Below are 12,661 nucleotides of genomic sequence, written 5' to 3' on the forward strand. Positions count from 1 at the left end.
AGAAAACTTGGGTTAAAACTACTATCTCCGTGTCATTTACATTTCAATATCGCCATCTTCAACATGCAAAATTCACTGCCACAATACTGCTCAACATTGTAAATATCTAGAAATTCATTTTCAAAAGGAAGAAAGAGAAAGCCTCCAGTTCGTTAAGGAGCAAGCATTCCCCCTGACACTACTCCCGTATCAGCCTTCTCACACCCTTTGTGAGTACACATAGCTGCATACCAAAGAGGAGGTATAAAATCTCCCCGTTGTGGGGTGCCGCTCAGGGCTGAAAAAGTGCTCTCGGTTTTTATTCTCTCATGCTGCGTTAGCATAAAACCAGGTTTAGTGGCTTTACCTCGAACACGTTGCTAGCTGCTTTTTGGATTTTTCCCAATTGCAGACAGGTCCCAGCAGAGATTCCGTGCCACTCAGCACTACAGGAGCGGGCAACGTAGGCTGTAAATTTGTTTTGTCATGGCTTAGGAAGGGTAAGTCATAATTCAGTAGAAGAGCTATTTCCCAGATAAACCGTAATTGTAAGCAGATTTTGTTAGAAGCATAACCTAAAGAAAGTAGGGACTAGCGGTGGCGTTTCTAACAGCTGCCCACAAAGAGATTTTGCTTCCTTAAGCACTGCCTTAGAGTAGGTAATAGTTGCTTTATCTAAACTAAATTGCATCTAGAGTTTTAGTCATTTAAATACTGGATTGTGTATATTCAGATTAGATGCAATAAAAATGTATAATTACTATGCTGTGTTTGTGATTTAATTTTTTTTAAGTCTAGTACTTTATTTATCAGGTACCTCTTAAATGTTCCAATGGAAATTAGACATGGGTATTTTAGCAAAGCGATAATTAATGACTAAGGTTGTTTCTAATTGCAGCCATCCTTGTTTGTTTTTACGTCAGCAACACATTTTTAGTTGCAATAAAGCAAAACTGTCAAGACAACTTATGAAAACCAGGACTACCTCAGTAATAATTTGATTTGTGAGACTCTCACAAAGCCACTTGAAAAAATAATTTGCTTTATTCTAAAGGCAGTATAAGGGTGTGTGTGTGTGCGTGTATAATGACATCAGAATGAATCACTTTTTTCAGTAGTATTTGAAATATTTTTTCCTCCTGCTTTTGTCATAACATATTCAGCATTATGGAAGGCATTTTATGATACTACAGCTCTCCCATTAAGAAAAAGAACTCATGAGAGTGTGCAAAGTTTCAGCTTTTGAAAAAATTCTGTGGTGTTGGATTATTTCTGAAAAAGTGAATGAAGTTAAGCAGCAAGTGATTTTTTCAGTCCCCTGGATAAGAAAAAATATGGAGTAGAAAATGAATCTTGAAAACCAAACAATTTTTGAACCAAGTACCATTAAAATGAGGCTTTTTTGACAAAAATATTTATTTAAAACAGCTGTGAATAGTTTCAATCTTAATTTTCTAAGAATATACCACTGGGAAAACAGACTCTTACCAGGTTTACTGTAACTGATGTCTCTTAACAAAGTTTAATGCATGAAAAAATTATGTTTCACTTTGCACTCCTAATTGGTACTTCATTTTTTAAAACATTTTAATTAATACTCTTTGACCTATCCCAGTGTTATGCTTCAAAATCAGAAATCTGTTTTTGCATTCGGAACAACAATACCTCATGATGAGAAAGATCCCTGTATTCCAATTTCATGAAACTTCTGGCTGGTATTAGATGTACTATCATCTGTGTAACCAGTCAAAAAGAGACTTGTTCGGACAAGGTTATGAGAAAGACAATGGTGTACTGTACTGCCCATTTTTTACTATACTTTTTTGATACAGTTAAGCTGCACCTAAGAAGAAGTACAAGCACTGGTGATGATGAGGATCTGGCAGTCAGTAACATCGACTATTGGAACTGATAGAATTGATTTTGATATGGAGAAGAATTAAAATATTTAAAATAAGCATCTGTTCCAGAAATATTTTACAGTGCTTAACCTTTTTTTTTCATTAAAACCTAAGCTTCACACTTACACTATGGGGATGTTCTTATGCCAACTAAGTGTATCTGATTATTTGGATTAATTTGGGGATTTAATACCAACTAACTTTATGCTGAGCTTATCCGCTATTCATAAATCAAGTCCCATCTTAAGTTAATTTCAAGGCTGATTATTTTTGGAACACTTTATGGTATAAATTATTCATTACATAGATCTATTATACCTGTTTGCCAGAAAATAACAGAGGCTGTGCCAACTCATTTTTTTAAATATGATACCTGGGGAGCAAATATTAAAACATAGTTGGCAATATTTCAGCCAACTGATAAGAATTACTGTACACTGCAATTTCACCCCTTTTTTTTACTATCTTGATAGTGAAATTCATTTCTGTGCCAAGGTCTGGCATTACTGAAGTTCTTAAAATGGAGAACAAGTAGTCTAAGGACTTGTAGTAAATTTTCACATGCCTTACACATTTGGATAATTTTTTCTTGTTCAATTGTAAGGAAAACATTCCAGTGCCAATGTTTGACTGTTCCTCACAAACCTAGGAAGACACCAATGATTTCAAAATAACCACATATTTTCCAGTTGCTATATAAAACCCATCTTTTGTTCCACGTCACACAAGAAACCAACGTCCTAATCTGATTTATGTAGCATAATTCAACTCTCCTCAACCAACTTTAAAATATATGAACACACAAAAAAATGTTTAAGTCTGTCATTCTCGATGACCATATAATAAAAGAGATCATAATATCCACAGCTAGTAAAAGTGAAGACAGATTCTACCTTTACAAATGCAGTCAGTGAATTACACTATGCAGTTTGTTATTCTGTAAACCACTTTGAAATACTCTTAACTTCTGGCTGAAAAATGTTGCATAAAAATGGAACTTTTTTCCATTATATTAAGTTCTGCTTGTATCAGCAAGCAGATTTAATAGCAGTATTCTTCTATCATTTTTCAGCTGCAATGCTGTTTGCCATGGTGGCAGTACATTTGCTTGTAGGTTGTGTTCTCAGCAGAAGGTGCTCTGATGCAATAGTCAGTCTGATGTAAGCTGACTAAATTAGGGTCACAGTTTCTTTTCAGTTGCAGTCACCCTTTGTCAGAGTACGCAAATGAAACAAGTTTAAATTAATACAAAAGACCTGGAAGGATTTTTTGGTTTATTTTTTGAAAGACGTATTTTAAATGTAACTACTTAAAATCACATTGTATTGAATGATAAAATATATCATATATAAAACATATTTAAGACATTATTAAGCATGCATATATACTACCACTGTGAGCCAGCCTCATACTATATTCCATAGGGTTTTCTTGCATATAAAAAATGTTAAAGATATTGGCTATATTGAAAATACATTGTTGCAAACATTTAGTAAATGCCCAGATAAGGTCTGTCCATGCAACGCTGATTCAATCATCTTCTGTGTGTACTCAAGCAAGGAGAATCCCACCTAAACGATAAGCCTTGCTAATCTAAAGTAACTGTCTTGGCTCCCTCCTATAGTCAGGGGATGGGAAAAGGCAGCTCCAGAGAACAATTCATCCAAATCTAAGGAAAATGTCTAAAATAAGGGACCGGTATTGACATTTTGCAAAACGGAAGCCAAGATGCAGGGAGAGTAAGAATTAAAATTTCTATTGAATTAGTTACTCAATTTGCAATGTCCAGGCCACATCGTTATGGAGACTTAGTACTTTCAAAACATAGCTTACACCATCACCCACCACAGCTCTGAGAATTCAGCATTTTTGCATGTTGGGTCAAGGGATCCAAGCTAGGCAACAGCAAACATGGAGACAAAATTACTAAACATTTGAAAATTTTTATTTCTCTAGCACTCACAGGAGCTCTGGGGTGAGACGAAGGTAAAATTCAATTTTCTGGTCACAACTCAACTACTTCAAACATAAGGTCAAGCTTCTTTTTTTTTCTGTTCCTGAAATCATCGCTTCAGTTTTCGTGCCCAGCAAAACCTAAAGACAGTATCTTTTCCTAATACTCAGCACAAATTAATCCCTTTTAGTGACCTCCAACAGCTAAATCAGAGAAGGCAGGGGTCCTACAGACAAAAAATAACATCGCAGCATGAAGTGATTAAAGGCTGCAAATTCACGCATGGCCACAAAAGGACTTGAAGCACTGCATGTCACCTTAATTATGATATTTCCTAAATTTTGACATCAGGGGGTTTTTTGTTTCATTGTTTACTTTTTTAACACACTTGTACGAAACTACACGTGTAAGAAAATGCTCCCTGAGTTTGCAAAAAAGGCATAATGAAAAAGATCAAATTCCATAAACCATAACGAGATTGTCACCTGCACAACTCATGAGTAGATGAGAAACTTCTACACTCCTCATAGGCCTTTTTAACCACCAACTTTATTTTCTACTAGAATAAAATTCCATGGACTAAACTGAATGACTGACTTTTTTTATCTGCTCAAATTAAGAGGTTTGAAATACATTTTACATTTCAAAAATTATTTTTAATTTAAAATGTTATTTTAAACAGTGTATTCAATATTTGAATATTACAGTGTCCAATTACATTTGCCTATTCACTATGTGAAAATGAGATATACTCACAGAAACACTTCTACTTGCCTGACAAGTAAAATCATCCATGATTTTTTTCCAACATAAAAGGTGTACAAAAAATATTACTTGCCATGTATTTGTAGTACCAGAAAATATTTCCTGAGGGGCTTAAATGAGAATTCTATGCATATATACTGACAATTTATTTCCACTGAAAAAATGCAACACAGTAAAAAGATGAAATAAAAGCAAACTAAACAGAAGTCCAGAGACAAGGCAGCTGATCTTGCAGCACTCAAATAATGACCTGACATGTACACTCTGCAGCGTTTTGCAAAATAGATCGCACGCAAAGATGAGCAGACAGAAACCTAACTAGCACGGTCATTGTAACCACCATGATATATGTTCAAACTCTCCTGCTGCCTTGGTCCTTTGCAAAATTAAATTAAATTGGAGGAGATACTTTAGACAATACTTTTTAAATGGAAGGCAATAGAAAGGAATCCACATCTAATAATTAATGAGATCTCATACATAATGAGACCCTTATCGCACATAATGAACAAATGGTCAGACCACATTTATTCCTACTGAATATTACCACATCATAATATTGAATAATTCGGTTTATATCTTATTTTATTTTTATTAAATTCAACTAAAATAAGGTTCTATATTCCTTCTGAATACCACTGTGTGAAACTACCTGGAAATTTATGATTGAGAGTGCTGTCTGGCAATCCTGAAAGCACACCGTAATCCTTTCGCAGGGTAGGTGGATAATGTTATAGAAATGGAGAGCTTAGAGGTTTACTTCAGCTTTCAAGTGATGTAACAAAATCTACAATGTTTTTGAGATGAGAGAGCTTGTCAGACCTTAGTAGTGAGCATCACCCATTCCACAGAAGTGACAGCGAGTATTACCAGCAGAGAAGCTGCTGCCCTCGTGCCCTACAGCACAGTCACTGTCTGTCTGTTACTTGACAGGCAGGGTAATATGGGAATATGTTACGCTGGTGGAAAAAACTGACACAATTGCTGGAGAGTCCTGTGACTGGTATGAGCAAAATGGAAGTAGCATGTCCAACACTTCTGATAGATAACAATTTAAAGCATATGTTTATTACCGCTAAATTAAATCCCTTGGACTGCTGACACCCACAAGTGTTTAGCAAAATCTGGAAATAAAAGCACGTTCTTCGTTGTCAGCAGTATGCAACTTCTCCTGAACATCTAAAACTGAAATTCATAATTAGAAATAAAACCTAACTGAATCATTATATGCCATGCACTATAATCCCTCTTGTCACTGAAATAGCGTAATTTACCGACCAATTGTTTTCAAGGCCCAACGCTGCTACAGAAGGTATTGTCAGGGAATTTTAAAATGTATACTCTAACAGTGATTTAAATTGGATCAAACCAGTTGAACAAAGTTGAAGGAATGAAAACTAAACAATAGTCTCCTTGGCCAAAGCTGGAAATTCAATCCCATTTTGCTGCTATAATCCGTACAAGAAACTTCACTGTGACACACCAAAAATTGGATTTAGTTGGTGACTGAGAGATTGAAATAGCTGGTGGCTCAGGCTTGCAATTCATCCACAGGTCAGGCAGAGTGCAGCAAACAACGCAACTTCCTCTACGGTTTTCATCTTCTGAGCTCTAAGTACACATTTGAGAGACTACCCTCTCTAGTAACGGGTAGAAAAAGCCTTTATCGTATCAGCTCCTCCTGGCTGTGAGAAGCTGTGCAAAAGCGCGGATATGTAATACACAATCCTAAAGCCGTACAGAATATTGAACTTGAAAATGATTAAGTACATAAACAAAGCCCTAATCCTTTACATAATATATTCACATTAAGGAAGGTCTGTAAGGGGTTTAACTCAACACCATGTTGTTTGAATTTATTTTAAGCTGCATAAAATAAAACAAGAAGCAGCTATATAAAAAGGACTTCTTAAAGCATAGAGAGCAATATAGGTTTTTCAGAGAAATTTCTCTGCACAGCTGTGTGGAAAAGCTACGGGAAAGTGACTAAACAAAACCACAAGGAGTCCCCATAAGACAATTTTTCAGTGTCTTGCATGTTCATTACATTTTCACTCATATACAATTCAAATTGCCTGTGCTTGAAAGTGTGAAAGACTTTATTTCAATTTACTCATTAAAAATCTCTATGAATGAAAAAGAAAATTAGACACAATAACAAGCATTTTTAAAATTTGTAATAATCATTAAGATAACACAATATGTATCATCATTCTAACAATAAACTTTGTTTATTCTTCACAACATTGTATTTTTCAACACGCACCTTAAAACTAACACACGCCCTGCGCTAAGTGAAGTCAATAATACTTAATTTACATGATAATGTATTTTAAAAATTCCATCTGGTACATAGTGTGCTAATCTCCTGGAAAACACATTTACAAATTACAAACCCTGGGGTTTTTTTGTTTACTCAGAAGACAAGAAAACAGGAGACGGAAGATTTTAACTAACCTTATCAAGAACCCCTTTTAGTTTAAGCAGGTGACAGAAATTCAATAACAATTTTAATTCACTCTTGGAACGTCCGTTGCATGTAAGTGGTATTCAAGAAAGATTGCTTGATGTCCAAACTGTAGTGGACAGCTAATTTCCGATGTCTGTCTTCATATCTCCTTACAGAAGAACAATTTGATTAACCCCCTGGGTTGAAACTGAATACCAGATTTTTCCAGTTGGAAAGGGACACTAGCAAGCCAAAAAAATTATATCCCTCTCTGAACATTTAGTATCTTCCATTCTTAAGACTAACGTCATGAAAGAGTTTAAGTATTGAAGTATGCTAACAGGTAACTTATGATAACATCCCTGCATAGTTGTGTCCCTGTGCATCCAAATACTGAGTCACTTCCTTACTAGTTAAAAAATTCTGCAAAATACAAAGAAAGTGGCAGAACAGCCTGTAAAATTTTAGAGACTTTTAGAATGCTTTGTTATTTTAACATCGAGGTATCAGATGCATTTGTAAATCCAATTTTGAAAATCAATTGCAAAGTGTCTCTTCACAGGTTATGGTGATGATAGAAAAGAATGCCAGTACTAAAGAAGCTTCTGTGCAGACAAACAAAGAATCAAAATCTTTATTTTTTGAAAAATCGGTACTACAGAAGCATACTATTACTGTCAATATTATTAAAGAGTTAATCTATGTCAAAAATTTAGTTCCAGCTTTAAAATGTTGTATTTGATCAAGGCATACCAATCAATATAAACTATTAACAATCTTCATACAATTTTCCAGTGGGGAAAAAAAAAAGTTTAGTAATTCAAAGCATCTTCATTTATTTAGAACTACATGTATTTTCTGTATCTGTCCTTAGACGTTTGTATTCTATACTATTCCCAAAATACTTTCACTTGTCAGTGATGTAACCAATCCTGATATAGTATCCATACTCACTCCTTTCTCAGAGAGAACATAATGTGAAAAGAAAGCATTTAACTGAGATAGTAAAATTCTCTTTATTGATTATTTCCATTTTGCATACATTCTGGTTTTTACCTGCTATACAGAGAATCTGAAATAATTTATGACCTTCTACTGTTTTTCAGAGCAGACCAATGTATAGTATTTAAAAAAACCCACTTCAGATGCTAAGTAAGACCGCTAAAACCAGAATACTTCGACTATTTCACAGGATCAATCAACTTACTTTAGAGGATGTAGAGTCACATTCCTGACAAATCCATCCATAGCCAGTTTGTTTAGGAGACTTTTTCAAGGGAGGGTCTAGACAGCCAAAATGGTAGCAAAGCCTGCATTCATCACACCTGCAACAGACAACCAAAATATGTATTTATATATAAACGGTACTTCTAGCTATTTTAGACTGAGCTTCCCTGCAATTCTCAGCACAAGATTTCCTGATCCATTATCATGATACAGAAAATCCATTTTCTATAAGGGGTATTTTCAAACACAATCGCTTCAAGTAGGTTCTGCCTAATTTGGAGACACTCATACATCACCTTTGTCATCATCTTCTATAAATGACATTATTTCAGAGACTTGCAAATTAAAGAAAAAATTATAACCAGCTCAATTTTGTAGATACCTCAATGTCATTCATTGTCATTTATTTTCAGAAATTTGTGATTTTTTTACATAGTGATTTTTCATCGTTTTAAGACATTTTACACATCTACTTTTTCAAGGAAAACTGTGTGAAATGTTTGCTTACATATTCAACAACTCAAGTATAACTTACAGCTATGAATTACATTTTTTACACCAGGACCAGGTGGTTGATAAATAAATGCACAAAATGTTTTCTGATTCACTTTGAATTTTCTGGAAAGGGGCATCAATTTAAAAGGATTTAACTGTGATCTTTCACTTACAAAACAGACCTACGTACACACAACGATTTTAGGTTCTTTTTTAATAAACCTTTCATTACTGTTTTGTAGCATGTGTGGTCCATATAAAAAGCTCAAACCATATAGCATAGCTATTGTTCACCCAGTCTTAATATACCAGCACTGAAGAAACGCTACAGTGTGACAAGTGCTTCATGAAAGAATTTTTAAATCAGTATGATAATATGCTTAAAATGAGAAAAAGATTTTAAAAGCAAATAGAGATTTTCATATATCCTACTGAACCTCACTTTATTTGCATATCCTCCTGTATTCCTTTGTGTGAATAAGAAAGCTTTTTTCAAATTTACTTTGCAATACTCTCTTCATTAAATGTCCTTAAACTCTGAATTAAAGCCAATATAAATCATCCAAAAATAAGAAACAGAGTAAATGCTTAAAAATGATTTTTTCTAAGAAATCCTCTACACTTTCTTTCTCTGCTTCCCCGGCCACTCATTTTCTCCTCTACAAAACATGCAAACACAAAAATCTCCAAAAATTGCAATAGCACAGCACAGGCATCATCAGATCAAAGACAGAGGGATGTAATTTATCAACAGAACACACAGTGCATCACAGAAAGAGGATTCAACTAAAGAAAATGTTCATGTGACTTTTCTCCAGGGATTTGTCTCCAAATAAAAAGAAGTAACCGTTTTCTGATTATGATTGTTTAACCTAAGCAAATATTTTTTTCTTTTCTTGCTGTCAAGGCTGTGCTTGGTAGGGAAGCCTTCTATTTTTAGCAGTTACGTGTAAGACATGAGCACTGGTAAGAGTATGGCACGTACTGCCTTCCGCTAAGTAAAAATTAAAAGCAATAATCTACCTGTCCACAGTATGCAACACTGGACTGACACAGTTTTGGTATTTTTTAAAAACGGGGTATACCATATTACAATACATGTCCTTAGGAATGTTTAGCAATAACTCAATATAATTCCAATACAAAGAAAACACTTAAAAAGGAAACCATTCTCAGTTTTTTAAGACATAAGAGTTCTACTGTAGAGATATATTAATTACAATCAGCAATATTATATGTGGTTTTATTTCTTGTGAAAGGCATATTAAAATAATAAAAAGGTTGAGAGTGGCAGATGAGATAGGTTACACTCCCATATCCCAACAGTGTGTGACCTTCAGCAAAAGATTAAGCCTCCTTTGAGCCTCAATGTTCTCATCTGTAAAGGAATATATTTTTACTAACCTATTTCTATATCTAGAATCTTATTCGCATAAGTGCTTGCATTTGAGCTGTGCTTATCAGAACTCCCTTCCTGTAGACTCTTTGGGATCCTCAAAGCAACACAAAATAAAGCATCACACTGTTTCTGACTGATTTAGTGTATTTTCAGCACTTAGTCCTAAAATCTACATCTGACTTCAAACAGTATTTAGATTTTTTCTGAAGTGATTGTCTACAAACACAAGCGTGTATACGTTCAAAAGAAAATGTTTCCCCTTTAAAAGTACGCTTTGCCATCTCTTCTTACATCTCTCCCATTTTGTATCTGGAATGTGGTACGTCAGCCACGTTTCAGAAGTACGCTGAGGGAGTTAGCAAGGCTGGGTTGAAATAGTCAGAACATTATGAAATTAAATACAGATCTGGAGGCGCCATTCTAAAGCTGAATGTTTTTAATATTTATTGTCATTAATTTTTATCACTTCAAAGCTGTTTAGTTCGGCAGAAGAAAAATTGCATTTTCCTAGAACGAGTTAAAAATACCTGTATCAAAGTTTTCGGATACTAATAGCTTCTATCTGCATCTGCACAGATGAGAAAATGCAAATAAAAAAAGCATATTTTCATGTGTCAAAACATAAAAAGCTGCATGGTGATAAAAATGAGACTATACTATATATTTTAAAACACTTCCTTCATACTGCTTTTTATCAGAATACAAATTCTGTATTGTGGAACACAAACCCACTGATTCTGAAGTTCCCAAAGCATGATGCTGGGAAAATGGATGAATACACACTGTACCTTGCTTAAAGATAATGCCCTAGCTGGCTGGCAACTCTCTTGATCTGCTGAGACTGATCTGGGACAAAATGTGAAGCTTACACACATCACAGTACAGACGAAACTGGCATTCTTAATTCTGAAAGAAAAACCTTATTACCTAGGTTAGAATAGCACTAGTAAAATGAGATTAAGCCCTCAAGTATGTACTATTATTTGTGTTCTTTTGTCTAGCAACACAAAATGATAGAAAATCCACTATCAGATTCAGAAAATAAGGAAGCGACACAAGGAGTACTTTCAACTTAATTAGAGAATGAAATTGTTGGGTCACAAAAGGTGTCATACTGACAGTCTTGCAGCCTTTCAGTAAATGCACTCACAGATCAATCACAATACGGACATTTACAGAGCAAAGGAGCCACACTGCACTGTCATTTACAAATACCATCCACGTCCATCCTGAAGACAGCTTAATAGTACAAGTTAAACTAAAAAAGGGAAAGAAATCACTTCCTCCATTTGAAAAGTTAAAATTTTTATCCTTGTGGAGTCAAGGTCACATCTTCAAAACTAGCAAATATTTCATCTTGCTATTATTTGTGGATAACTTGTTTTGTGGTTAAGTACATGGTTTACAAATGCAATGAAGTGCACAGTGGCTTGGCTAGCAGTTGTACCGAAAACTTTGTGAAAATATAAACTGAGCTCCACACAAAGATAAGCTAACCTAACCTCCTAAATTACCTCTAACTGACAGGTAATTGCTTACCATCAATTTTTTAACAAGGCTGAAATTACTTTGTGCATCAAAATTAGAAATCGCTGTGTACCTCATTCCGGCAATTAATGAGGATAGATATACGCCCATTATATAGCCAGAAAATGGGGTGTGAAGAAGAAAGGTGGATTCTGAAGGAGTTAGGTTAATAAATTAAAAAATAATAAAAGAAAACATTTTTCACTCATGAAAATATAGAATGCAGGTCAGCCACATCTTCCCAGCAAGAAAGCTTGATTAGGCATTTCCACACCTGAAATATGTCTGCTCTGTTCTTTATTAAAGTGATCTCCATCTGCTCATGCCCTTGGATTGTTTTTATTAGTTTTTTAGCAGTACAGCTGGCTGTGCTCAAGCCCTACATAACTCTGCATTTTCCTGTTCATAATTAACTAATTATGCTCTAATCAATAGTGTAGATACTGATTTTACAATGTAAATGAGATAAATGAGATAATGGCTGGGGTCAATCTCATTTTATTTACAACGCCCAGCACACACATCCAATTTCATTACATTGCATCTACCTGCGCAGGAGGGAGTCTTATCAGTTGGCCTGCAGAAGTCTTCCTGCGAGCACTGGGGAAAAAGACCTGTGGTTTTACCGAGGAACAGCGAATGCAAAACCTGCCCATCACTGGCACATTTGCAAGTCACTGGTTAATAACATCGACAATCACAAAGAGCTGATTCAGCCAGAGTGAAGAAACCTATTTTGCATTCACAAGACAGCATCACCCATCTATAGCAGTAAAAGTAATTACCTACACGTCCCTGAAACACAACATTAATAAGCTAATCTTTAAATACAACTTTCCAAATATGCTTCAGAGACTACAGAAAATCTCTCACTTACGTACACATCATTGCACATCGTCTGCAGTGCCATGCCAAAAGGTACCATGTTGAACAAAACACAAAATTTCAAAATATATATACTGCGC

The 12,661-nt window shown here is 34.9% G+C and overlaps 1 protein-coding gene across 1 annotated transcript in view; it reads right to left on the bottom strand.

Moving 5' to 3' along the window:
- The window catches only part of PHF14 (PHD finger protein 14), a 168,737-nt gene that overhangs the window by 46,190 nt on the left and 109,886 nt on the right, over positions 1–12,661 (bottom strand). The window contains exon 17 of the mRNA XM_054817113.1: positions 8,256–8,373. Within this exon, the coding sequence (XP_054673088.1) occupies positions 8,256–8,373 (118 nt within the window). The remainder of the gene's footprint in view (positions 1–8,255; positions 8,374–12,661) is intronic.

The sequence above is a fragment of the Grus americana genome, chromosome 2 (genome assembly GCF_028858705.1).
Source record: "Grus americana isolate bGruAme1 chromosome 2, bGruAme1.mat, whole genome shotgun sequence".
In the NCBI taxonomy this organism is placed as follows: Eukaryota; Metazoa; Chordata; class Aves; order Gruiformes; family Gruidae; genus Grus; species Grus americana.